Source organism: Pimephales promelas, chromosome 3, assembly GCF_988280905.1.
Source record: "Pimephales promelas chromosome 3, fPimPro1.hap1.1, whole genome shotgun sequence".
NCBI lineage: Eukaryota > Metazoa > Chordata > Actinopteri > Cypriniformes > Leuciscidae > Pimephales > Pimephales promelas.
This window is the reverse complement of record NC_142771.1, coordinates 16,701,552-16,728,046: the sequence shown is the minus strand read 5'-3', so window position 1 is coordinate 16,728,046 and position 26,495 is coordinate 16,701,552. Positions and strand designations below refer to the sequence as shown.

General features: G+C 38.1%; 4 protein-coding genes across 8 annotated transcripts; 3 read left to right on the top strand and 1 right to left on the bottom strand.

Annotated features, from left to right (window-relative positions):
* The first annotated feature begins 330 nt into the window (after positions 1-330).
* atf4b (activating transcription factor 4b) lies at positions 331-3,234 on the top strand. The gene is made up of 3 exons (XM_039687293.2): positions 331-491; positions 1,309-1,695; positions 1,802-3,234. Exons 2-3 carry the CDS (start codon positions 1,407-1,409, stop codon positions 2,776-2,778), a joined length of 1,266 nt encoding a protein of 421 aa, XP_039543227.2. The 5' UTR covers positions 331-491; positions 1,309-1,406; the 3' UTR covers positions 2,779-3,234.
* On the bottom strand, positions 1,466-6,670 carry LOC120489994 (GTPase IMAP family member 8). 3 transcript variants are annotated; one of them, XM_089128391.1, is made up of 4 exons: positions 6,282-6,670; positions 5,095-5,775; positions 4,371-4,949; positions 1,466-4,243 (listed from the first exon to the last, which is right to left on the bottom strand). In XM_089128391.1, exons 1-4 carry the CDS (start codon positions 6,310-6,312, stop codon positions 4,191-4,193), a joined length of 1,344 nt encoding a protein of 447 aa, XP_088984517.1. In that variant the 5' UTR covers positions 6,313-6,670; the 3' UTR covers positions 1,466-4,190. The 3 variants fall into 3 exon arrangements, with proteins under 3 accessions (XP_088984517.1, XP_039543224.2, XP_039543225.2); XM_039687290.2 differs by having other exon boundaries at positions 5,095-5,778; positions 6,282-6,667; XM_039687291.2 differs by lacking the exon at positions 6,282-6,670 and adding an exon at positions 5,894-6,139 and having other exon boundaries at positions 5,095-5,778.
* A 1,393-nt stretch (positions 6,671-8,063) lies between these two features.
* adsl (adenylosuccinate lyase) lies at positions 8,064-14,914 on the top strand. 2 transcript variants are annotated; one of them, XM_039687288.2, is made up of 13 exons: positions 8,064-8,299; positions 9,837-10,040; positions 10,166-10,210; positions 10,558-10,637; positions 10,971-11,142; positions 12,052-12,098; positions 12,230-12,320; positions 12,447-12,516; positions 12,595-12,742; positions 12,873-12,963; positions 14,100-14,189; positions 14,494-14,670; positions 14,757-14,914. In XM_039687288.2, the coding sequence occupies exons 1-13, from the start codon at positions 8,153-8,155 to the stop codon at positions 14,841-14,843; spliced, it is 1,449 nt and encodes a 482-aa protein (XP_039543222.1). In that variant the 5' UTR covers positions 8,064-8,152; the 3' UTR covers positions 14,844-14,914. The 2 variants fall into 2 exon arrangements, with proteins under 2 accessions (XP_039543222.1, XP_039543223.2); XM_039687289.2 differs by lacking the exon at positions 14,757-14,914 and having other exon boundaries at positions 14,318-14,533.
* Positions 14,915-15,065: 151 nt separating this feature from the next.
* On the top strand, positions 15,066-22,772 carry tmem150b (transmembrane protein 150B). Of its 2 annotated transcripts, none has more exons than XM_089128390.1 (8): positions 15,066-15,477; positions 16,527-16,575; positions 18,795-18,905; positions 18,998-19,057; positions 19,541-19,608; positions 19,693-19,820; positions 21,112-21,289; positions 21,410-22,772. In XM_089128390.1, exons 3-8 carry the CDS (start codon positions 18,841-18,843, stop codon positions 21,607-21,609), a joined length of 699 nt encoding a protein of 232 aa, XP_088984516.1. In that variant the 5' UTR covers positions 15,066-15,477; positions 16,527-16,575; positions 18,795-18,840; the 3' UTR covers positions 21,610-22,772. The 2 variants fall into 2 exon arrangements, with proteins under 2 accessions (XP_088984516.1, XP_039543242.2); XM_039687308.2 differs by having other exon boundaries at positions 18,822-18,905; positions 21,410-22,770.
* Positions 22,773-26,495: the final 3,723 nt, after the last annotated feature.

Genomic DNA, 26,495 nt, shown 5'->3' with positions numbered 1-26,495 from the left:
TATCGGCAGACAGACAAATGTAATGTTGATATCATCAGTCGGACTTTGATTATTCTTTACAACGATGTGCCTTAGCCCAGTACCATACGTTTCACATTTTGATATTAACAAACATTGGCGATCTTAAAATATTTAGGTGTAAATACTATAAATAAAATAACTAGGTGATCTAAAAATATTTTTGAATTTAATTATTTTTCCTACGCATGTGATACAAATAGACTAAAGATCTATATGTTGTCTACGCCCAGTAACACAAAACAAAACTCTCTGGCGGAAGGATATTTCTGAGCGGCACTGCGGCACTACATAAACATCAACTCGACGTCATCACCTGCAGTTCTATTCTTCTCCCAGTTTATTATCATTGATATCCGAGCGATTCTGCTCTCCGTCGAAATGGCCGTGTGACCTGCTGCCTGTAGACAGCGCGCAAACTCCTCAGTGCATCAACATTGTGCACTGGCTCCATACATTTATATAAAAATGGCGTAAGTATACTTTTAATAGTTTTGTCTTTGAATGTCACGATCGTGCCCCCCCCCCCCCCCCCGTTTGGGCTGGTGTGTAACTTTAAATAGATATAGTCTTATGACCATTGTTGTTTTTAGGTTATTTCGTAACTGTTATTCGACTTAAATATATATTGTGGCTTTGATGTATTCATTTTAATAGATTATGGAAATTGTTTTCGGATATTGTCATGACCTGCGTCTCGCGCTCAAAGCACCATATGTCTAACGTTACTCGACAGTGACAACATCGGTCGATGATTTTGTAGTCATTTCTGTTTTAAAACTTACTATAATGTTTTTATTCTGTATAGTGAATTTATCTCCAACACTCCTGAATGTGTTTAATTCAAAATACACAGGAGCGAGAGAGTTTAATTCACGTTTCTTTGTCACCGCGTGTTCTTTATAAAATGGCGTACGTTCCTGTAAAGGGAGCGGCAGGTCCCTGAAATGGCGGAGTCTTATTCCACCTTGATAAAACAATATAACATCGACGCACCTTTTACCTCAGACATTTTCCGTTAATATTAAGGTGTTATAAAAAGCTATGAGATTTGGCCTTTGTTAAATTAGTGTAGAGATTTTAAAAATGGAATCCAGTCTACTGACAGTAAGGGATAAAGAACGTCACGTGGTAATGTCCATATATGGGTAGGTTGTGGGCAGATGATGTCATTGCTAGTCAGGAATAATGGAGGCTTTATTTTTTTTTCTTGCAAAGTGCCTTTTGTATTTATTTACATTTATAAAATTGTTATACAAGCGAATAACTACTTTTAATAATTGTTTGCAGGTCCTTCGTGGCAACTCTGACTTCTGCTGCTCCTGACAGCACAAGACTATTCGAATTCTCAGTAGAAGACTCGTTGATTCAACTTGAAATAGATAGCCATGTCTTTGATGAGCTCACGGTTTGGCCAGGACGATATGGAGGTCCTTTTTTGGGACCCATCATCACCGATGGCTGACCCTTTGGGGTCTTTCCTAGATAAAGATGAGGAGGTTCTTCCTCTCGGAGGCGCTGAATCGCCCCTCTCATCTTTCTCTTCCTCTCCACTTCCCTCTCTCTCCCCACCCTGCACTCCTCCCTCCATTCAGAGGGGGGAGAAGGCTGGGCTCAATCAGCTGTCTCTGGCCTGGTTACCCTCAGATGAGCTGTGCCTAGATAATCATTGCAATGGTGAGGTGTAGCGAATTATTTCAAATATTCCTACAAGTGCCCTAGCATACTAATATATTAAACATTCAATCATAATATTTAACATGATTTTTTTCCCCCATTTCAGATCATTCATTCAGTGAAATGGATTGGATGACAGAGCGAATTGATTTGAGTGAGTTTGATCTGGAGTCTTTGATTGGCTCCTATGATTCTGAGGATCCACCCAGTTCTCCTGAGGAGCTCATCACTTCTCTTGAGTCACAGATAGACCAGGAGTCCCAGCCTGTAGCTTCTGACAGTGTACCTTCACCCTCTCCAGCAGCATCTCTTCCTGAAATCGATCAACTTTCCAACTTTTCCTTCACTTTGAATACTCCAGTTGCTACTCCTTTCATTCCATCACCCTGTGAAATTTCAGATTCCTCCTCTGTGGTCCCTGAGCCCCAGGCTGAGTTTGAGATAAAGTCTGAACCGGCCTCCCCGGTCCCATCACCTTCCATCCTTCCACCCGAATCTCCTACTGATACTCTTGAGCTTGGTTGCGAGGTAGACATAGCTGAAGTTCAGAGTCCCCCCTCCGTCCAGATGCAGGTGCCCAAAATAGTCCTATCACTCACCCCAACCCGCATTGTTCTTGTACTTTCTCCCAAAGAGGAGGTTAATGCGATGATTACCCTTCCAGGTGAGATGGTTGTGGAAAATTCCCAGAGTCCAACTTCCCCCGACTCACAAACCCCAACGTCTCCCCAGTCTCGCTCTTCTAGGGTGAAGCCCTACTCCATGCCTGATTCTAAGCCCACCCAAAATCAGCAGTCAGAGTTCCCCACCCTTTCAGGAAGAGTGAAGTCAGCCAGTGGCGCAAAGGTTGTGGTTGAAAAGAAAAAGCTGAAGAAAATGGAGCAGAATAAGACCGCGGCAACCCGCTATCGACAGAAAAAGCGTGCAGAGCAAGATTCTCTCCAGTCAGAGTGTGCAGTCCTAGAGGAGAGGAATCAAGAGCTGACAGAAAAGGCAGAGTCCATTGCTAAAGAGATCCAGTATTTGAAAGAGCTAATGGAAGAAGTCAAGAGGGCAAGAGAGAGCAGAAGTGTGAGGTCATAGAAAGAAATGGACACAGAGGCTTGAAGCTGATAGAAATTGACGGTTTCAGCATAGCCTGAAGTGCAGAACATTAGGGATGTTGGTCATAAAAAGTATTTTATGAAGGGTTGAATAAATTCCTTTTTTTTTCTTTGCCATCGTCTGAGTAGAAACGTTTCCTGTAAACATGTCAGCAAAGCCTGGCATTCTTTTACCAGTGCATTTTTTTTTTTAGTCTTGTGTATCTATTGCATGCACAGTTTTATGTGCATTCTCTGTTGTTGATCTTTGTTTTGAATTTTCCCAATTGAAATTATTCTGTACAAATGCTTACTATTTCTACTTTTGTTTTTCATAGAGATGGTATGTGTGCTTATATTAATTTGTGTAGAGCTCAACATTTTGTGGTTGTATGGTCCTTTAACTACATATCAATTAGCTTGAATGTTATTTGTGTAATAAACATTTTAAAACGTTGCTTGTGTGTTTAATCTTTTTATTATGAAATGGACAAAGAAATGAGTTAGAGTATTTTATAAAATTATTTATTTGTTTTTGGTCAATGTATAAAAATATATTTAGCCTGTTTAGTCAAAAACAATTTCCACAAACAGCATAACCTCACTGTTAATGACCAAGGAGAACTGTATGGGTGGTAGAAAAATAAATGTGGTTCTTGCCTTTATGTTCGCTAGGATTTCACGGATCAAGGAAATTCAACCTGGAAGCTGAATTTGTTATGTTCTCATTTTGCGCTGAATATTTTTGAGGACAAGGTAATTATTACTATGCAATAGTAACAGACAGCCATTCCCTGAATGCTTAAAACACATGGGTAAACATTTTTTAGGTTAAGGTAGTGCTGCCATCAAAGTCCTAAGTTGCTAAATATCAAATTTTAATAAAAACCCACAAGGTCCTTAAGGTGCTCGATGGGACAGATGTACGGTATGTAGAACAATTGTATATTCAAGAATCCAGGTGTACTTAATCCCTTTATGAAAATATAGTGAGTGCATTCAAACTAAATGTGAACAATATTCCAATTTTGTGAAATGCAGTTTTACCAAATATATGACTTTGAATGCATGAAAAACGATGAGGTTGTGTAAATATTGTACAGTATTGCTACAATACAATGAGTCCTGCTTTACACTGTGGAAATGAATGGTCATGTTGTTTGTTTCCACCATGCATTTTACATATACTTGAAAAATGTTCTTATTTTAAAACTATGAAAATATGACTGAATCTTAACATTGCTCAAGAAGCCAGAAATGTAGGTTGCATGTCTAATTCTATCAACATGACATACAAACAGTGTGAATGGCCTTATAGTTGCATAAATACCGCTTGTTTTGGGATCAAAAAGGTCAATAACCTCTACATTCTTCTGAGATTTACCAGAGTTGCACTTTATGTTGTCATATATTTCACTGTAGAATGCATCTTCCACTTGTTTCCTCCTCGTCCAGTTCTTGATTTACTGTAGACCAAGGATGCGATGATCAGATTTTACATATATATGAGAAATATTAATATGAACAAATTATATCATAACCTTATGTCAAAACCAGCAATAATAATAATATAATAAAATGCAAACTACTTACATTTGACAGGTAAGAAAGGTTTCTCTCCATTCTCTGCTACCATTTCCTCTATTTTCTGCAAGAGTTCAGTCACCTGTGTCCTGTCATTGTTGGCTTTGGTACAATCCAGCACATGATAACAGTTCCAGCAATGCTGCATCAGTTTCAGCAGCTCCCCATCCCGCTGGATGTGATCCTCGATGGATGTGCCATACAGCCAATCGCCACATGAAAACAGCACCAGTGTGTGAAGACACGCCTCCTCACCAAAGATTTCCAAATGGCTCTTGAGGGCCTGCCTCTTTTTGGAAGTGAGGGTCGAGACTACAGGGATTACCAGTAAGAGTGCATGTGGACCAGGATGGAGAAGCCCTGCCCCTTGTTTAATTTCTTTTCGAATGTTGCTTGGTGTGCGCTGGGCGGAGAACCAATCCCAACCTGGTGTGTCAACAATTGTGAGGCGCCGACCAGCAACCAATGCTTGATGACGGACAGACACCTCAGTGGGGCGTCCTGATTCAAACACACGACTACCCAGTAGAAGATTACCTGCAGAGCTCTTACCTGCTCCACGCCAGCCTACTAGCAGAACCCGTAACTCTGTTAAAAAGAAAGTGTGAGATTGCAACCAAAAGGAAATTCACATGATGAAAATGCACTTTGTATGTTCTAAGGAGACATTCTGAAAAGGTACCACTACCAACAAAACAAAGGTACAGGAGAATGAATCAGATGCGAAACTCACCTCTTGGCGGAGATCTAAACATTGCTGCTGTCCTCTCCACTTCTGGGACTCCATTCTCTTCTCTTTCTTCATCGAATCCAAGACTTGGCCTCACCATTTCAAAGAACCAGCCTTGATTCTCCCGAACCATTTCCTCAACTTTTTGTAAAAGCTCTGCAACTTGAGCACTTTTGTCTGAGCAGGTGTTATCCAAGGCATGATACCTGGAGCCACACCTCTCCACCAACCTCTGCAGCGCTGCCCCGCCATCCACAATAAATTCCTCAACACCCGTGTCCAGCAACCGGTCTGCACAGGTGAACAAAACCATGGTGTGCCTCCATATTCCTGCGCCCAGTTCTCTAACTCGGGACCAAAGGCCTTGCCAGTGGTTTTCGGTGAATGGAACTCCGATGGGAACCACCAGCAGCAGGGCATGGGGACCAGGAGAACATTGATCAATGAAGGACTGCTGGTTCTCTGAGTCCGTCTCATTTGTTGTGTCTTTGGTTTCCAGATTCCATCCTGGCGTGTCAATGATCAACAGTCGCCAAGTGAGTATGTCTACCCAATGTTGTTGGTCTGTTTGGGAATTGTCAGATGGGTTTTTCTCCTGGCTCAAGATGGTATTCAGTGTTGAGGTCTTTCCGGAGCCCTGGAACCCCAGCAACAGTAGGCGCCACATGGTTGGAGAGGATCCCTCTGCTTTTGAGAGACAGATGAAAGTGAAGAGATGAAAAATTATATTGCAATCAAAATAACAGGTATTTTAGTCCATGCAGACTACATCCACAACTCCCATTTGTTTACACTGACATACCCTTGGGAGAGCACCCCCACATAATAAATCCCTATTTAACCCCTGATATATTTTCTGCAAGAGTTCAGTCACATGTGTTTTGGTACAGTCCAGCACATGATACCAGGTCCAGCAATCCTGCATCAGTTTCAACAGCTCTCCTCCATCCCTCTACTAAGTAACACAAACCGTTAGATCTCATTCTAATGCTGAACCAAGATCAGATTCAGTGACATTTGTGGGCATCTGCTTTTATATGATGACAAACTGATGGGGATTAGAAATCCCCAGAGAGAAAAGAAGCGCACGTCATGCAGAGGGGAAGTGAGTCAGCTTCCTGTGTAGGTGGTATTTGAAAAGTGGAAAATTGTTTAATAGACGAATGAAGTTAAAGTTTATTGTCACTTACCAGCATTTAAATCCGAAGAGACCGTAGCCATCTTGTGTCTAGGTGGTACGTTGTCTCCTGCTCTCTCTCTCTCTCTCTCTCTCTCTCTCTCTCTCTCTCTCTCTCTCTTGCTGTTTTGTCTCAGCAGCCAGTTGCCTGTGCTCAAAACATTGTTTTCCCCTCTTATCTTCCTCCTACTCAATTTCCCTATAGCTCTCTCTGTGATTTTCTGATTACACAACACCCTCGCAACCTTTCTCTCTGCCTCTTTTTTACTTTCTTTCCCCCATGAAATGTTACAAGTAGGAGGAGCTGGGAGAAAGAGACTAATAGAGAGCAGAGGGATGTAAGGAGGGAGAGAGAAAAATGTCTGGATTGTGATTCATTTTAGTAGAATTAGTGGGCTGAGTTTGACTTTTATAATACGGTAAGTAACCTCCTAAAAGTCTTAATAAATAATAAGAGTGGAGTGGTTTGCTATTCTTTTATTGTGTAGTGCTGGGTTTGGGGGTGGAGCAAAGGCTGTCATTAGACCAATGAAAAGATCGAAGTGACCAGTTTAGCACCACCCACCTGATTCTGCAGTATGACCTAAACCCAGCAGCATTGACATACTATAGCGAGTAAAGCAAACACTGGACAAACAAAAGTTTTTGTTCCTTATAAAGTGTCATACATCAAAAACTACTGTAGGCCTAGTGTGAGTATAAAATATTTAATATTTATATGATCAAATAAATTGTAAAAATCAAAGCAAATAAATAAACAAACTAATGTATTAACGGCACCTCCACATGCTCCTCATACTTCATAATAAGAGTCCTTCCTTTGGGTTCCTGCTCATGAAGGGGTGGGAGGAAATGAAGTTGTAGATATGCTAGCAGAAATCTCTATAAAGCATGAAACAGTAGATGTGCACATACCAATAAGTAGAGAAGAGGTTAAAACCATTATAAAACAACACTCTTCCACAAATATGGCAGGAATATTGGAACACAGTGGATACAGGACGTCATCTATTGCCTACAGTACACTCTAAAAAATGCTGGGTTGTTTTAACCCAACTTTGGGTCAAATATGGACTAACCCAGCCGTTGGGTTAAATTTTTACATTACATTTTTAACCCAACATTTCAGGTTTGTCCATATTTGACCCAAAATTGGGTTAAAACAACCCAGCATTTTTTAGAGTGTAGGCTATTCAAAATCAAGTAGTCACAAGGATGAGGAAGGGCAGAAGCCCAAGGGAGTTTCATGTCTTAGAATGGGTCACACTGGTTTAAATGCAACAATGTATACAATAGGAAAACACCCCACTGGATTATGCACTTATTGTGATGTACAAGAGACAGTGAAACATTGTTAGACTGAAGAAAATAGAATAGAATTAAACGCACAAATGGATGAACAAAGTTTTACACTTGAGTGTTTATTGGGGAAAACATCTGGGAAAATACACAGGCTGTTAATTTTGCTTTTAAAAAACACTGAGCTATAAGCGCAAGAATTTAATAGGAGTTCCTCTATCTCTTTTTGATGCCGTTTTAATGCTCACACTCCAGTGACAGTCTATAGTGGCAGTAATGCACCTTTGAGAACCGCCATTATATCCTGAAAGAAGAAGAAGACATTCTTTATGAAAACACCTAATTAAATATCTGAAAAATACAGGGTTAATGGAAAGGATAAATGTTATTTTTTTTCTTCTTAAAATTATCTGTTCCACACTCCAGTCCGGTAGGTGGCGGTAATGCTCCTAAATGCTGGTTGCCAACCGCCAATCAAATCAAATCAAAGAAGAAGACATTGTTTGGTCGCTTGCTTGGCATAGACAGTAAAAGGGTCGCTTGGTCGCTTTTCTTTTCTGGGCGCTTCACTGATCTGCTGCTGCCATGGAGGGATCCGGGGACGAGTACATGAAATACCGCTCACCGCTGGTGTCGCGGTACGCCAGCAAAGAAATGGCCTATAACTTCAGCGACAGGAAGAAATTCACCACGTGGAGAAAACTGTGGATTTATCTCGCTAAGGCAGAGAAGGTCTGGATATTTCTCTTACGTGTATTTTTACAGACTGTTAACTTGATTGATGCTAATTTTGTTGTTATTGTGATCCTCTGAATGTGCGGTACTGTCTTGAGTTTTGACCTTGAGTCAGTGAGTGAGTGGAGGTCTCAAGTTGCCAACTCTCTTAGTCTAAAAATAGTTTGAAAGTTTGGACATGAGCTGTGCTGTAATATTTAATTTTTTAAAAAGTGGACCAGGCTGACAAACTTGCCTATACAAAGAAGTAATTTGGTGAAAGTAATTTTTGTATGCACTATGCAGTACATAAAACTTATACCACTGTTTTTATAACTGTCATGTCTAGCTCCTTATATGTCAGGTTAAAGGTCACTGAATCTCTCAAAACATAAGCTCACTGCAACTCAGCAGTTTAGATGATAGTGTAGGAACCAGCATTAGAAGAGGACTCTCAAATTCAGATAACAGATATTCAGTCTGCTGAGCTTAACAATAGTTGATATGATAAGAAATCTAATTATTGACTGTTGACTGGTGGACTTTGCTGTGTTAGGTGACATGGGAAGGCTTGCATATTGATTTTTTGTTTGAAGTGTGTATAAATCAAGAACCAAGATTTTACAATCAGCCACCCGGTTACCCATATCTCTCCAATTAAATGCCGCAGTCTGTTCAATTAGCACTGGTCACATGGTGGTCATTCTCTGACCCGATGATGAGACAGACGGGTTTCTGTTCTCTGGAAGTAAAGTCACGTTGCAGAACTTTACTAATATAGTCCTTGGGACGCACAGTACTAGACGAACCCCTGGGAAAGATTGTACGAGTGTGTGCTTCCAAAATAACTAATGTAAATGCCAAGGTTGACAGGAGAGTGGCTTATGACTTATGAGTGACTCTCTGTGTATTGCTAATGATGAAAGAAGTTACGCACAGCAAAATGATATGAGGATGCAACAATATTGCATTTCTGGCCGATGTAATTAGCAAATAATTTATACTTTATTATATTCATCATAATTTTATAATAAATCAACTAAAGCATTAAATAAATAGATCTGACAACATTTAAAATGAGCCATATGAAAATGGATAGTCATTGTGAGATTTGCAAAAAATATGATAAATAATAAAGATAATAGAAATGGGAATGCAATGCAATGCATTAATAATTAATATTAATAAATTATAATATAATTTAACAAAATCTCTGAAATTTGCTGGTAACCAATATGTTATTTGGTATATTGTGCTGCTTTGACATTGTAAGCACAATAAGCTTTATTGTGAATGGAGCTGTTCAGGTTGTTGTCCTCCAACACAGAATAAAAAAAAAAAAGTTCAAGCCCTGTAAAAGTTCTAATCGGTTTTGTGACTTTCATGATACTTGTTTTGTCTACAACATAAATTACAGTCATACCTCAAATGTAAGCTACTAACAAGCTTCTACATATTGCAACTTGGTGCTTGAATTACAATGGGAATGTTTAATGCATGAAAATGCCATCTATTTTTAATACATTTCTTTATCGCTCTAATATTCTGTCTGCAGGCGTTGGGTCTCCCCATAACCGATGCCCAGGTGAGCGAGATGGAGTCTCACGCGGACGACATTGATTTCGTCATGGCTGCAGAGGAAGAGAGGAAGTTGAGGCATGATGTCATGGCTCATGTGCACACATTCGCTCATTGCTGCCCCACTGCTGCTCCCATCATCCACTTGGGAGCCACTTCCTGTTATGTGGGAGACAACACGGTGAGCCAAAAATATTCACACCACTATCTGTTCCTAATTGGACTCAGTGGAAGAAAAGTATGTTCTAAAGTCAGTATATTATTTTAAAATGGTCTTATTGAAATGTGTGTATGCTTTATCTGTAGGATCTGATAATGCTGCGTGATGGATTTGATATTCTGCTACCCAAGGTTTGACTTTCTGATATTTTCCAGCGTATGACGACTGATGCTTATTAAGGTTCTTAGTTCCATTTAAATATAAAATTAAGAAATCAATTATCAATGTACTGTATTAAATTATTTTGACAAATTAATATTGTAAAATGGTCTAATTAATTTAAGAAATGTAGTTAAGTGTAACATTACATAATAAATGACTTGTCAAATTGGAAAATAAATGTATATTTAAAACAGTTTATAGTTTGAATGTGAAAAAAAAAATTGCTTTGACCACAAATTTGGCACACCTATTCCTCCATAATTTCCATCCACTGCAGTAAAGTGTTTATTGTTTTCAAACATTCTCTCTTCTATAGTTGGCTCGTGTTATAGACAGGCTGGCTAACTTTGCAGAGAAATACGCCGACCAGCCGACTTTAGGCTTCACCCACTATCAGTGAGTAATTTCAGGGTTCGGTGCATGTATTAAACCTCTAAAATAAGAATTTAGATGTTAGAGCATGTTTAAAGTGTGCATGTAAACTTAATTGTTTCTACCGTTTTCTTTTCTTCCTCCCCATCGTCTATGCATTTATGATCTGTCCATCGAATCTTTGACATCTATTCAGCATTCACTCGTTTTGTAACCCATACAGCATTATTCATTTTCTTCAAATCTCTTATTTTTCATATTCCTTCCTTTCATCCTTTCAGTTTCTTCATTTAATACAACAATACTAGGCTGGTTTTGGGTTTATTTCCCCTCTCCTCGTCCCCATCTTTTTCTCAGACCAGCTCAGCTGACTACTGTCGGGAAGCGTGCGTGTCTGTGGCTGCAGGATCTGGTCATGGACATGCGCAATCTTCAGCGTGCAAGAGAGGACCTGCGCTTCCGGGGCGTCAAAGGAACCACAGGCACTCAGGCCAGCTTCCTGCAGCTCTTCCAGGGGGATCATGAGAAGGTGAATGCAGCTGCATGAAAATCAACAGCTCAATCGGATTTGTATACTTCAAGGCTTACTTTATACCTAGTAGTGTGGACTTTGTCTCCAGCATACGTACTATAGACACTACCTTTCAAAAGTTTGTAGTCAGTACGATTTTTATAATTATTATCATTTTTTTTTCAAATAAATGAATACTAAGGATACATAAGGATCCATGAAATTAATTAAAAGTGACAGTAAAGACTTAAATAAAAAAAATAATAAATGTTATTTTAACTCATGAATAAAATGTAGGAAGGTTTTCACAAAAAAAATTAAGTACTATTTAAGAGTGAAGCTGTTTTCAACATTAACATAGAAAAGAGTTTTTTGTAAATTGCAATAATATTTCCTAATGACTTTTTTTCCACTGTATTTGTAACAAAAACTTGCAACTTTTCATAAATACGTAAAAAATCTTACTGACCTTACATTTGACCCAAAAATGTACATTTTTGTGCTTTATCAGTGTTGCAATGAATACATTTAGGGTACGTTTACACGACAAAGATGTACTAAAGACGGAAAGGTTTTTCTTTGCGCTTTTCGCATACAGATGACAACGTTGTCAAAACGCTCCCTGTTCACACAGGTCCGCGAAAAGAACTGAAACGCTCTATTACTTATGCCAGGCCAGTTGTTGGCAAAGTCACTTTATAAAGAAACACTAAGCACCCAAAGACTGAACATGTAATACGCATGCATATGACAATAGCATTTTCACAAATTCACATTTTTGTAGTTTATTTGGAGACGGTAAGGGTATCGTTTTCAAAAACGTGTAAATGAATGGCCAAAATCGTGATATTATCAAATCGGATGGGTGTATCGTCCCATCTCTAGTATGTTCTATGGTTGAACTGACATTTGACTTTTCTCTCTTAGGTGGAGGAGTTGGATAGGAAGGTTACTGAGATGGCTGGATTTAAAAAGTATGTTCAGGCTATTTAATTCCTGCTTTCGTTGTTTTATAAATGCTTCAAATTGCTTAACTTGTATGCTAGAGACTTACAGTTGGCATGTTTTTGTGTGCACATGGTTATTGAGTTCTCTATTTCTCTAGATCATACTTGGTGACGGGTCAGACGTACAGTCGTAAGGTGGATGTCGACTCGCTCTGTGTGCTGGCCAGTCTCGGAGCCTCAGTACACAAGGTCAGACATGAATATCAGATCAGCTTTATGAACTTATAAATGAGCCGCCATACCAATCCACACTAGTCAGCCCACAAAAGCAACAGACAATATTTGTTTGATTAAAACAACCTGTTTTTGCTGTAGATTTGCACTGATATTCGTCTGTTGGCTAATCTGAAAGAGATCGAGGAGCCCTTTGAGAAAGAGCAGATTGGTGAGTTTGTATGTGAGACAGGATTTTGATCACATTTTAAATCAACTTCTGATCTGTCATGGTTTCCTTTGTTTGTAGGTTCCAGTGCCATGCCGTACAAGAGAAACCCCATGCGTGCTGAGCGCTGCTGTAGTCTTGCTCGCCACCTGATGGCGCTGGTGTCAGATCCTCTGCAGACCGCATCAGTGCAGTGGCTGGAAAGAACCCTGGACGACAGCGCTAACAGGCACTGTTATGACATCTGTTGTCTGACCATATGATGTGGCATTGCACCGTCTTGGCTTTGTAAAAATGAAACTTTAGGCTCTTTCTTTCACCAACAACTTGTCTCAATATTTTATTTTATGCTTATTTAGGAGGATCTCATTGCCCGAGTCCTTCCTCACAGCTGACATCATCCTCAGCACTCTGCAGAACATCACTGAGGGGCTGGTGGTGTATCCTAAGGTGTGTGTGTGCAACTCTCAATGCATTTTGACTTCTGGGTCGTCTCTTTTCAACACCCATTTTTTAAAAGTTTTCATCAGGGCTGGCAATTATCAGTATCAAGTTTTATCACAAAACTAAATGAGACGCTAATTACTTAGAGCAAATAATTGCATATACACTACTGTGCAAAAAGACATTTTTCTTTTGTTTTTCAAAGTAGTTCTTTATGTTCACTAAAGCAAATCTAAAATATAGTTACATTCTGAAATATTTTTACAATTTAAAATAACTTTTAATATTTAAAAATGTAATTTATTCCTGTGATGCCAAATCTGTATTTTAGAATCATTACTCCTGTCTTCTTCAGTCACATGATCTTTCAGAAATCATTGTTATATGCAGGTTTTCTGCTCAAGAAACATTCTATCAATGCATTTATTAATGATATTTAAACCATATAACAATATTTGATGAGTAAAGCCCCAAATGAATATAATTAAAAACCTTTACATTAGACAGTCTATTATAGATAATGATCACATTAAATCAACAGCTGTACTGTTTAAAGAGGTCATGAATTGTGAGATAAAATATTCTTGATCTTTTGATTTATAAGAGGTCATTGTACTATAAAAAACATCCTGTTTCAGAATCCAAAGCCTGCTTGTTAGTCCAAAAACAGATTTTATTAAAACCAAGCTGCCCACTACTGTACCTCACAAATGCATAAGGAATAAAAAAAAAAGGGGGGATTAATTGGCAAGCTGTCTTTGAGGTGTAGACTCTGGCAAAGCTGAGCATGTTTGGCTGAATTTTACTTGTTGCCATTTTTCAATATCGGAAGTTTTCAAAACAGGCACGCATGTTATGATGGGGACATTGAAAAAAATATTTTAATATGTAAAATTTAATATACAAAAATGTTAATCAATAATAGTGGGTGTTTACTTCCAAGTCTTGAATGTGGCACCATATTTCAAAGAGAGGGTCAAAAACAGGAAAGAAAATAGCCTATTACTTCTAAATTATGATGTTTTTTTTTTAAATCTAAAAATCTTGATGAGGGGATCTCAGAGATGATTATACATAAAAAAAAAAAAAAAAAAAAAAGACAATGCAGTTCATAACCCCTTTAATCATTTTCTCTTTTATAGGTGATCGAGAGGCATATCCGTCATGAGCTGCCCTTCATGGCTACTGAAAACATCATCATGGCCATGGTGAAGGCCGGAGGAAACAGACAGGTCAGAACAATCATCAGTAAATGAATAAGAAAATTCTTGTCTTGTAAATAAATTTGCTTTGGCAAATCAACCCCAACCTATTTTGAATAAATGATTTGCTGTAAATATTGTTTCTGTGTACACAGCAGATGTGTATAGTGTCAGAGTCAGAGTATCTTTATTTGTCTCCCACCGGAGAAATTAGTCTTTGGATCAAGAGAGATTGCTGCATGAAGATTACGACAAGACAAAAACACAGTGTCAAAAAACATAGTTATGCTAGTGCCTAGCATAACTAACATGCCTGAACTGAAAACACACTCAGGACTGCCATGAGAAGATCCGTGTGCTGTCCCAGCAAGCTGCGGCCGTGGTAAAACAGGAAGGGGGAGATAATGACCTACTGGCTCGGGTTCAGGCTGATCCATATTTCACCCCCATACTCGGACAGCTGGACAGCGTTCTGGATCCCAAAACCTTCATCGGCCGAGCCCCAGAACAGGTACACGCATGAAGCCTAGACACACCTGTTCATCTACTGCTGTCCTATTAATATTTATCGTAATGCTTTAATCATGCTTTTCTCAGGTTACAAGATTTTTGTCTGAGGAGGTCAGAACTGTTCTAGAGCCATACAAAAGTAAAATGGACGTGAAGATTGAACTAGAACTTTAAGACACACACATGCGATCCTGTGACTGATGCATCAGAACTGTATGACAATGAATAAATGGCAAACTGTTTAACTTTTTGTGTGCTCTTTTATGTGACATTCTGACATTTAGTTCTCAAACTCCAGTGTAGGGTCGGTTTTACCAGCCATTCGTACGTTCTTTCTTAAAGTGGAACGTTAAGTCCACTCTAGAGGCTTAGTAACTACTATCTAGTTTGTAACTAACTCTGCACTTGACTCGGTCGCACCATTTGTTCTTAAGGCAGAACGTAACTAGTTGGTTGTAAGCTCTCCGTAAAGTAATATGACGTTTACTCTCAATATTCTAATAGCAGCATTTAAATATGTGAGCAATAGTTGTTTAAATGCCATGAATTTCAGTTTATTCTTCATTTTTTTCCACTTTTGCCTCGCGTAACTAATGGTAAAATAAGTTTAGAAATTCATTAAGTGTGATGTACTTAATCGTGAATAACAATGTGTGTTTTATATAAATAACATTCAGAAACTTTATACTGATACAAAAAAAAACAAAAAAACATTAGAAATGACTTATTGATTATGACTGATTTTATTTGACATGCACAACAGGAAGCGATGGGACCGTGCACACAGTGGCTCGATGTTTAGGAAAGGGTATGTGTTTAAGAGCCATTAACTAAGTAGCCTAATCTTTTCACATAATGTTCTCTCTTTTAAAATGTAAGTGTGACGAGTGTAAGTGTCAGCATTGTCATATGTCTAAAGACTTAAAGTCTGTCGGGTAAAACAAGCTTATTGATGCAGTTCAGTCCTTATGCTATTTTATTCCATAAATATTTATACATAGTTATGCTTCAACTAACCTTTGCATTTATATTGTGATGAGTGAAATATCAGGGGTTTCATTTTCCCAAATAGTTTAAATGAGTTGTGAATGGGAACATTGAGTTTTTTTGATCAAAATAACAGCTTTCATGGTATTACCAAGTATATATATATTTTTTATTGGTGTATATATTAAATAAACAATATATCAATATATCAGGAAATATAGACTGAAAAATTTAAATGAAAATAAAACAATTGTAAATTTATGGTTTCACTTTAGATTGGGGTCCAACTATTGATTATGACTTTTGAGTTTCAAGTTAAGGTATTGATAGGATTAGGGATGTAGAATATGGTCATGCAGAAAAAGGCATTAATATGTGCTTTATACTTAGTAATAAACAGCCAATATTCTAGTGATATGCATGCTAATAAGCAGCTAGTTAATAGTGAGAATTGGACCCTAAATAATAAGTATTGGAAAAAAAGTTTAGGTTTACGAACTAGTTAATCATACACGTGGTGTTAAGTAGTAATGAAACTATTTAGATGTTTATAGGTTTCCTTTAACAATTACTTAACTGGCTGTATAATAAAACTAATGAGGGAGGACACCAACAGATTATTCACTTGTGTGTAAGTGATACTGTGTCTCTTGCTATTATAACCGTTGGTGTAACAACATGTACAGCACAAACACACTTTGCTCTGTCTTGTACCAGTTTAAGCACGCACACCTCTAAATGACTGGCAATAGTCGTGCAGCTATAAATCAATTATCCTTGTGCAAAGTCCATAGTTACAGGGTTTGAAACGTTTACATTTACTATAACGTCAGCTTGAACCAGTCTGGCGTTTCTCCTCTTATTCCACAGATTAGCAGGGATTCATTTGCCTGTGGATACTCAGTCAAATCATCCCATGGTAAGAATCACTTCTTATGTCATATTTTGTTCTCATTTTGTAGTTTGGTTTAAACACTTGGCCGTTTGCATACAGGAAGTGGCTGTCTCTTGATTGGCTGCTTACTTGATGAATAAAAAATACTGACCCCAAATTTTATAATGGTAGTGTATGTGTACAAAGGCTTCTTCTATAAAATGTTCAACTTCTTTTGCTGACTTCAATGCCTGCTCTTTTCTTGTAGTTAAGATTTCTCACATTTTATCTTAAATTGAAGATGTTGTCAACAGGTTTTCAAATGAATTCTAGGCAAGTTGTGGTTGTGTTGTCTTTTCTGTTGTCAAAAATAGTTAAATGGATCTGACATACAGTAGGGGTTGTGTGTTTGACATCTTAATGGATGTTACGGGTATAAGAAATCATTTCTATTTTTTGTCTGAGTCTAATGCTTTGCATTTGTACTCTGAATTCAGATTATTCTAAAAATTGCCACAAAAACAGTTTTACAAGATTTTGAACATCTGACATTATAGTGGTTGGGAACAATTTCCACAAAAGCAAAGACGAAACCCTGAGAGCAAAGCTTTAAAGGGGAATGTCATTGTACTCTGGCCTGAGAAAACATGAGAAATAGACTGTAAAATTAATTCCCACTGAAGCTGTAAACTATTGTCTCAAAATATGCATACCAGACTTTGCCATTTAAAGAAAAACTGGCAGATGTACAGCTTGTAAAAAAGTGCTGAAAGAGAATTTGGTTGTGAGGTTTTAACAGTCAGTAAAGACAATTTTCATTTCTTTATATGGTTGTTCAGAATAAAATACCTGTTGAGCTTCAACACTACTGTAACCAAGACTGGTATGTGGAGTAAAACGTGAATCTCCGTTAAACTCTCTGCTACTGTGATAACTTATACTGCTGGGGTTGTAAAAATCAAAGCAGATATTTGCTAAATCTGTTTATCTAGAGCTGCTTTCTGATTCACAGATTCCCTTTGCAGGCTTTTGTTATTCAAAATACATGATGTACTATATTGTTTCACATGTTAAATTATTATATTTGTATTCATTTAAAAATGTATGAAATATTTATTAATATAACATGCGATGTTTAACATAAAAATATATGTGTCTTGATAATGCCGTTGTAACAGTCACATCTTTATTTCCTCAAACAACAATACCTGAGATGAATTAACCTGAATACAAACGCTAGGCACTTGATTCTTTTGAACTGCATTTAGTTCAGTTTAGTGCAGTACCAAGGTTGCGCAAAATCACGATTGATTGCTAAATTTCCATGTGCACTTCCTGTGATGTGATATTGTATGCTTACACTTCTCAATGCCGTTGTTCTTGTTGCATTTTAAACTGGGTGGTTCGGAATTTTGGACATCGGGCCTCATTTCCAAGTGAGCCTTAGTGTTATTTATCAGTGGAGACAGTTTTAAAATTCCATCCAATTGTCCCAGTTGCATAGTTCGCCTGTGCTAGGCTAGCGCGAGTCAACAGTAACTTTTAGCCATTAAAATTAAAAACAGTTTTACCCACTCCACAGTACACCGAAAGCAAATCAATTATAACGCCAGACTATCAATGTAAGTGTCTGTTGAGAGAATAATGTTAGAAATCAAACTAACTTACCCTTTTATTTTATAGAGACTGCTGCGCTTGACTGGACGAGCAGACTAGAAAGAGAGAAAGCGCGCGTGCACTTTCACGTCTTCTCACAACATGCGTCAACTCTCGGTTGCCTAGGTAACTTCATATCGCTCCGCCGCTACTGTAACGTTAGAATGCGAATATAAATATAGGTAAAACATTATTTATAACTATTGTAATGCAATAAAAGGGAGTTTGATTTCAAACATTATTCTCTCAACAGACACTTACATCGATAGTCTGTCGTTATAATTGATTTGCTTTTGGTGTACTGTGGAGTGGGTAAAACTGTCTTTAATTGCATGTTAAAAGTTACCGTTGACTCGCAGTAGCCTAGCACCAGCGACTATGCAACTGGGACGACTTGATGAATTTTTTTTTCAAAACTGTCTCCACTGATAAATAACACTTCGGTTCACTTGGAAATGAGGCCCGATGTCCAAAATTCCGAACCACCCCTTTAAGATGGTCGAATATATTCTGTAAAGGATTCGTAGGGAACAGTTCGGTTATTGGAATGTTTGTTTGGTCACACAGTGATGAAAGGGACTTTATGCTAATAAATGTGATCTCATAAGGTAAAGAGACACATGATCTATCTACAGGTGATCTGATTGGTCCGTCATGTGGGCGTGGGCGTTACTCCCTGTCATTCTGGCAGTGTTTGGAACAATTGGGCTTTGGGTTGTGTGAGTTTCTTTCAGTTTCACTCACTCTTTACAAAATCATCTTTGTGTTGTTGTTGTTGTTTTTGACTCTTTCTGTTCCTGTTTGTGTGCAGGTATGCCATTGCAGTGTCCAATAACACTGTTAATATAACTGCAGAATTCCCTTACATCAGGTTTGTAATCTGAGTTCAGACATCAGAGTTTCTTGAGTAGATGTACTTGACAAAGATTAAGTATTATTTTTTTTAGGAATTTGTACTTTAGTTGAGTATTGAAACTGAATACTTGGTACTCTTACATGATTACATTTACAAAGCACAACATATACTGCTTATTGCAATCTCATTTAGACCTCCAAGTACAAAGTGCTAAGTCATCATGACTTAAATCTTTCATCACTATGTTCAATTTACTGATCTTCCAATACAATCTGGTGTAAAAACAGTTTTCTGGGTGTTAATTGTAGTATTGTTGATTCTCGTGAATCATTTCTGAGTTTGCAAAAGTCATTCCTGATTCTAATCGATATGCTGTCTACCCAAAGATTCACACCCTTACATACTACACTGCCCAATAGAGCACAGCATACAAGATGATACTAGCTAAGATTCCTTGATTAAAAGAAAAAAATAATATATGAATATTGTTTCCTTCAGCACATGTGGTTCATACTTCCCCCAGAGCTGCCTGTTTTCTCAGATCTGCAATATTTGCTGTGTGTTGGGTGAGTCTGTCATCATCTCCTTTTGAAAAAAAGGCCTTCTGTACTGTACCTTCTGTGTGACATCTTTTTCTTTCTTTAATGTAGCTCTATGGATTGTCACTATCAGATTTCAACAGATCCGGGACTTGAGTTGTGCGTCTCGTTTAAATACAGCCGGTCTGGTGCTTGGCTTCATCTCTAGCATTGGCATTTCCATTCTAGGAAACTTCCAGGTACAGTTTATGTGTGTGTGAAGAACGACTGGACGTTACTTGATTACTTGAAAATTGTGCTTATTTGTGTTTGCTCTTGCATTAAAAGCCTGATTTACTCCAAGCAAAATTGAAGAACAGACTGGTGTCATTTCGCCTTTGTCTCTGTCCCAAATGGCACACTTCATATGCTCTTATGGTCTTGTTGACCTACAATAGCTGCGGCGTGCACGTGTCTGTTAAGTCCATGAGACTGTAGGGTGTCCCATTTGTAATTTTAGGTGTCATAAGGGTGCTCGAGCAGTGGTTGATTCGTGCCCTCGATGCGCACTTTTGCCAAATGGGGTGATGATAGCACGGTGGATAAGACACATGCCTTTGGTGTGAGAGACCCGGGTTTGAATCCACTGTGAGACACCAATGTGTCCCTGAGCAAGACACTTAACCCCTAGTTGCTCCAGAGGCGTGTAACCTCTGACATATATAGCAATTGTAAGTCAGCTAAATTAATAAATGTAAATGTAAATACCGCACTGGTGCGAGCACGGTAGCAGACTTCTTCCCAACAGTCGAAGTGGTGTTGCGTCATGAAAGTGCAGACTCGTAGGATGACCGCGAATGCTTTTTTGGGACAGGGCCCTTCAGACTGGACTCCATCGCAGCTTTCATTGGCCTAGGGCCACCCAAGAGGATATTTGACTGACATGTAACACAACCAATCACAGTTCGTTTTGTTCTGCGTCAAGTTTAGGGGTGTGAAAATGTAAAGTTGATGTCCCTACGATAAAAGACCGGCTAAATTATTCATTCAAGAACGTGCAAATTTAATGCAACAATGGAGCCTTGAACTTCACATACTTTTGAAAATCCAGTCTTTTGTTGATCCCGGTAATTGCTCATTGTCACAGTTGTAAACATGACAGCTTTCTTCTTCCATGAGTCGGTTTGGCGTCACGACGGCTTTGTTTCCAGGCAGACCGTTAAAGAATGTGACGCACACGTTTCCTTGACATCCTGTAGAATTTAGATTACAACTTCGAAACTCCTGAAGTGATTTCAATACTGACCAAAATAATCCTGATTTATGATTTTTTTTCCATAATCGAGCAGCCCCCGCCAATTGTCCATGGGCGTGACTACAGTATCTACAGTATTCAGTATTTACATAAATGTTCTGCAAACAGTATACCAGTGAAAAGGTGTTTTGAACTTCTTTTTACCACTAAACATGGAATGAAAAAGAGTGTTGATGTATATCAGGGTCTTTATTTGCTATACAGGAATGATTATGTCCATGTGTGTGTCCATTTAGCAATCTGTAGTGAAGGTGGTTCATCTGCTTGGGGCGCTCCTGGCCTTCTTCCTGGGGTTGGCTTACTTCTGGGTCCAGACGTGGCTTTCATACAACAGCCCGCCGTCACATGACCGCTGGTGGGTGGTGCCTGTGCGTGTCATCCTTTGCAGCCTGTGTACTAGTCTTGTCATCTGCAGTATCCTTCAGATCTTACAGAAAGAAAAAAAAATAACTGAAATGATTTCTGAAATGAGTGCATTTTCATTACATTTGATCATGTGTTCATTTTGTTGTCCTTAACCCTGTGTCTTCTCAGTGTTTGCTCTCCATAGCGCAGGGTTTCCCTCTGAAGCGGCCATGTGTGAGTGGGCTCTGGTCATGTGCTTCTTTGCGCTGTTTGGGATTTTTGCAGCAGAGTTCAGACACATTGACTTTCACAAGCTCACCGTACAGAAGAACGGGATGAAAACCGCCAGTGATGCTAATGGTGTGTGGACATTACAGGAGATTCACTGAGGTAGAGCTGGCAAGTTGTGGCTGTGGTAATGTGGAACAAACTCACCATATCATATGGACACAACATTGGACTAAAACCTGCACAACTTTGCTCAATGCACAAATAAACACATAATATAAAACACACATTTTACAGTAGAAACGTTTCATGAGTGAATTCATGAGCAACATTGTTTACATGATATGTATATACCTTAAAATTATTATAGTGTATAATGTGAAAGGATGGTATCAATGTAATATTATTCCACTTGTTAATGTTATGGCAGTACAACCAAACTGTATTTATATTCAATAACAGCTTTCTTTGATAATGGTCAGATACAATTAAATATTAATAACAGAATATATTTAATAACATTATACAAATAAAGTCATAAAGGCTACAATAAAGACCAAAGAGATCTGTTTTGAGGTATTACCAATTTGACAATATTAACCATTGCTGAGTTAGTCTACAAAGTGAACATTTAAAGCAAACAAATATGATGGTATTGTACTCTTTAACTGTTCAGTAATTCACTTGTTGTAGTACTAGTATAAAGTCGGCATAAACGGAAGTTGCGATAGATTTTTCCAAATAGTAACGGATGTCCAAGTGAAACAGCTTCTCGATGTTGGGGAATTGGGAAGTGATTGGATAGTTGTGGTTTGCTATAGTGTGTAACAGTTCTTGAAGTAAAAAATATATTCCTTTTCTCCATAGGGGAATTGATTATTAGCCCTACTGTGAGCTCCGAGGTCGTTAATCGATTGTATTTGCTTCTGATGAAGCCTTCAGCCCATATTTTAGCCCCAGGTTTAAAATTGGAATTTATGGTGAAAAACCGCATTACCCATGATGATTCTGTATACTGTAGATAAATACTACCAATCAGAGAGTCCAAGCAAGAAGCAAAACATGGCAAGAGATGTCTTTAGCTCCGCCCACTACCATACAGCACAGCAAATAATGTAAACGAGTCTTCCTATGCTCTCAATAGATATATAATCAACATTTTTTTCTTTCATTTTTAATTTGATTATACAATGCTCCATGGGATTGCAGTTTTGTCCCTCACTAAAAAGTCCAAAAGTACTCCAAAAGTACTTTTTTTTTGCTTCTGATTAAAGTTTTTAATGCTTAGATACACCTCGTTGGTTGGCATGGTTCATGGCTTATAACGCTTTAACAAAGACTTGGAACCAATGCCACTGAAAAAGTTGGTGGACGCTGTTGCACTGTGATGTCATGTGACTGACAGGTTGTCCCGCACTTACACCAGAAAGCACTTATTCAGAGAAGAGAAGGGAAGATATATATATATATATATATGATCTGATGGGTAAATCATTTATAATAGATATCAAAAAAAACAAAACAAAATTGTGAATGTTGATTTTTGTCATGTTGACTTTTTTTTTTTTTTTTAAAGTCTATGCTTTAAAAAGTAATGAAGGAGCATGTACACAAAGTCGACACCAGAGAGTGCTCTAGGCCTGATGTTGGTTGTCTCACATTTGTCTTTCTTGTTTGCATGTGTTCAGCTCACAGTTTTAGAATGCTACCTCCAAATAGTGTTATTTTATTATACTTTATTATAATTATATTTATTATAATTTAGGTTTATTGTGAAAATGAGAAATACTTCATGACATCTCACTCATATGGTAGATCAATTGAACGGCACAATCTGGGCTGTTGTAAAACCCACTAAGTTAACTCAACTCAAAGGAAACTGATTTCTTTAAACCATATAAGTTTAAAAACAACTTCATGAGTATTCTGAACTTATATATATTGAGTCATATTCACTCATAATTTAGTGTTGGTTTAGTCAATCATTTTGAGTAGATGTAACGTGAATATTTTAAGTTCATTCCATTAATTTTAACGAACTGATTTGAGTTTATTTAATACATCTAAACAAGTCTAAACAACTTTATAGCTGTGGTTTGAGGGAACCGATTGCCGTAAATGATTTAAGTTGATTAAACTCAAATTAATAAATTTATATAAGACAAGGGAAAAACATTGCTTTAAAACAATGATGAAAGAAAAGGATACAATTATTAACAGTATTTATTGAAAAATCATTTATTTTACAAAAGGTTCTCAGGCATGAATATGAAAGATGGTCAGTCAGTATCCTTACTGTCAAATATACAAAATTGCACAGGACATGTCTGTTTGCCAAAGTGTGAAAAAACAATTGTATTAATCTTCCACTGACCAAACTGGTTTACGCACAGCATAAATGCTAGAATAGAGTTTATGCCTGTGACGTCACCATCGGCCGGAGTGACTGAGGTTACTCCCACTAAGTGACAAAAAGACTGAGTGGCAGCATTGGTTTTCAGCCTAAATGCCGTGAAATACAAAAACACACATTTAAAATGGGAAAGAGCTTTGAGATTGATCTAAGATTGATTGAGAGATTGGGAAAGAGCTTTGAGATTGATCTAAGATTGATTAAGATTGAGGTTGATTGATCTACTGTGTTTCCCATCTGAAAATCATGTACAAATCTGTTGTGCCCAAATTCACATGCTCATTTCATTGGCTTAAGTGTAAGCCAATGAAATAAACATTTGAATTTATTGGACACAACCGATTTGTAAATGATTTTCGGATGGGAAACACTGTAGAGGGCAGTCTGTTCGTCTCATGATGACATTCTTTCACATACACATTGCTCTCAATGGGTGGGGAAAACACACAGAGAACAAAAAAGGAGAGAGGGACACAAGGGGGCAAATGAAGGGAACTTAAAGGCATGTTGAAAAGTCCTGGGAATCAGTTATTTCTTTCTCTTTTCTATTTCAATATCCTTTCATGTTCAGTGTTTTTCTAAAATCTGAGCAATCTCCTTTGAATATCTTTGACGCATTTTTGGCGTAGGGTCAACTGAATAATGCTCTCATCTAAACACTGATGTACTCGCCGCAAAAGCTTTAATGTAAGATACAGTTGGAATGTAATTCAAAATAATGTGGGGTAGATCAAACTTTGAATTCACTGGTAGCTTGTGAAGTTTCTCAAGATAAAATCAATTAAAATTTGCAATGAAAAAACAAAACAAAACGAGGATGAGATATAAATAGTGGTTAAATATACTAACTAGACCATAAGAAGTTGCATTATTTATTGCATACTAATAATTCAAGTTTGGTGAACTTTGACCTGCCAATTTGTATATTGAAAAGATGGCCAATAATGGGTCTAAACATCACATTGATCAGTTCACTATAATATTGCATTAATAATTATAAAAGATTCATCTGTGCACATCACTATTTTGTTTAATTCATGCGCTCTTGTAATCTTGAATGAAAATATTTTCCGCTCCCTCTTGCAGCTCATCTTTTCTCTTCTCTGGTGATGTGTTCACTGGCGCGAGAGCAGGGCAACCTGTCTAGCAAACCACAACCATTCAATCAATTTCGGAAAGACAAAATCAAGTCCCATCCATTTTTTTTTTCTTGTTCGAGAAGTTTGTTTCGTGCAGCCCCGATGATTTATTTCTTAAAATGAAATGCAACACGCTCAAAGCCTACTGTGATCGCACCTTTTCTTCCCTAACCAGACAGTGTCCCTGACTGCCATCCTTATACTTATTCCAATGAAATCTCTGTGACCTTTTAAGTGACTTGAACAGACATTTAATTCAGAGGCTAAGCCAAAGGGCTCTGGTGTTAGATATGGGGTAAGTGCCGTGTTTGGTTAAAGGGCATGAAGTCTGTCTGGCTCTTATGTAATGGCTCTGTGAGTCTGTATCAAGCGTGTATTTGTTCAATCTTTGTTTTAAAAGCGCAGCAGGCCACAGGTCCACCGTGCCTTTCACCTCGGCCGTAATCTCTGTTCACGGCTGCGTTATTCCAGATTATTCTTATCCCTTACACAACTCCTGCTTTGCAACAATAGCACTACCTTACTATCTGCAAAGCAAACGGCTTGCCTGCCACCTCGTACACACACCGCTTATCAGCGAACAGCCAAATCCTGCCCTGAAAGAGAAAGCAAGAGTACAGAAGAAATCGAGTCGGTTCGAGTTTAAAATGTTCCAGCTATGAGGGCAAGAGCACCACAGAGGCATAAAATCTGATTTAGGCCTAAACATCTTAATCTCCTCGATCCATAATCTAACAGGTCTGGAATTCCCCCAGCTGTTAGGAGAGAGGGAGCGAGGGGGCAAAAGTCGTGCCGCTGTATCCAGCGAGTGGGCATCTCCAGTCATGATCTCATCCCGCAGCGCTGGCACTCTCAAGCGGAGAGCTGCCCTTTTCTTCAAAAATGCCAAGCGCACCACATTCCTACACACACTCTGAAAAGTCCCTAATCGCTGAGATGCACATTCAAATGGCCAGTTTGGCCTCTCTTATAGAACAATCAGACAAGACTTAATTATATAATTCTATGCGATCCACCCGCACACAGACCGACACACTTCGGGATGTTTGTGACTGTGCGCAAGATTTATTCAAGGATAGGAGAGTGCTACGCTTAAACAGAAAGGATCTTTATCAGAGGATATTAAGCGTCTCTGTGTAATGTTATTCTATATACAGTATGTTACAATTTTGTATGCCAACCGAGAAGTTAGTATCATCCTGGTTCACACAACAAAAACCCAATTGGATTTTTCCATTGGCTTTTGGATTATTGCAGAAAATAAGCTCTGTGCACAACATTGATTCTTACATGTTTTATTAAGAATTTTCACAAATGAACAAAACTTGTAGCCTAAGCTCAAGTGTGCCAATAAAAGAACAACTTTTTAGATGTTTTACAATCTACAAGTTGGAAAGTTTTTGTTAGAATGCTATAGACAAGATTGGAAACCAACGCAAGCAAACTAGTGATTTGGTGAGTTTTTTTTGTTTTTGTTTGAAATTATGTTTACTGT

What these genes read in the sequence shown, in the direction of transcription:
- atf4b (XM_039687293.2), top strand. Translation starts at nt 1,407, where the DNA reads ATGTCTTTGATGAGCTCACGGTTTGGCCAGGACGATATGGAGGTCCTT. An exon ending in CCTAGATAATCATTGCAATG is followed by an intron (nt 1,696 to 1,801) that starts GTGAGGTGTAGC and finishes CCCCCATTTCAG; the next exon opens with ATCATTCATTCAGTGAAATG.
- LOC120489994 (XM_039687290.2), bottom strand. Translation starts at nt 6,312, where the DNA reads ATGGCTACGGTCTCTTCGGATTTAAATGCTG. An exon ending in GTTTAGATCTCCGCCAAGAG is followed by an intron (nt 4,950 to 5,094) that starts GTGAGTTTCGCA and finishes TCTTTTTAACAG; the next exon opens with AGTTACGGGTTCTGCTAGTA. An exon ending in ACCTTTCTTACCTGTCAAAT is followed by an intron (nt 4,244 to 4,370) that starts GTAAGTAGTTTG and finishes CTTGGTCTACAG; the next exon opens with TAAATCAAGAACTGGACGAG.
- adsl (XM_039687288.2), top strand. Translation starts at nt 8,153, where the DNA reads ATGGAGGGATCCGGGGACGAGTACATGAAATACCGCTCACCGCTGGTG. An exon ending in CTGGACGACAGCGCTAACAG is followed by an intron (nt 12,743 to 12,872) that starts GCACTGTTATGA and finishes ATGCTTATTTAG; the next exon opens with GAGGATCTCATTGCCCGAGT. An exon ending in GGCTGGTGGTGTATCCTAAG is followed by an intron (nt 12,964 to 14,099) that starts GTGTGTGTGTGC and finishes TCTCTTTTATAG; the next exon opens with GTGATCGAGAGGCATATCCG.
- tmem150b (XM_089128390.1), top strand. Translation starts at nt 18,841, where the DNA reads ATGTGGGCGTGGGCGTTACTCCCTGTCATTCTGGCAGTGTTTGGAACA. An exon ending in CAATATTTGCTGTGTGTTGG is followed by an intron (nt 19,609 to 19,692) that starts GTGAGTCTGTCA and finishes TCTTTAATGTAG; the next exon opens with CTCTATGGATTGTCACTATC. An exon ending in TACTAGTCTTGTCATCTGCA is followed by an intron (nt 21,290 to 21,409) that starts GTATCCTTCAGA and finishes GTGTCTTCTCAG; the next exon opens with TGTTTGCTCTCCATAGCGCA.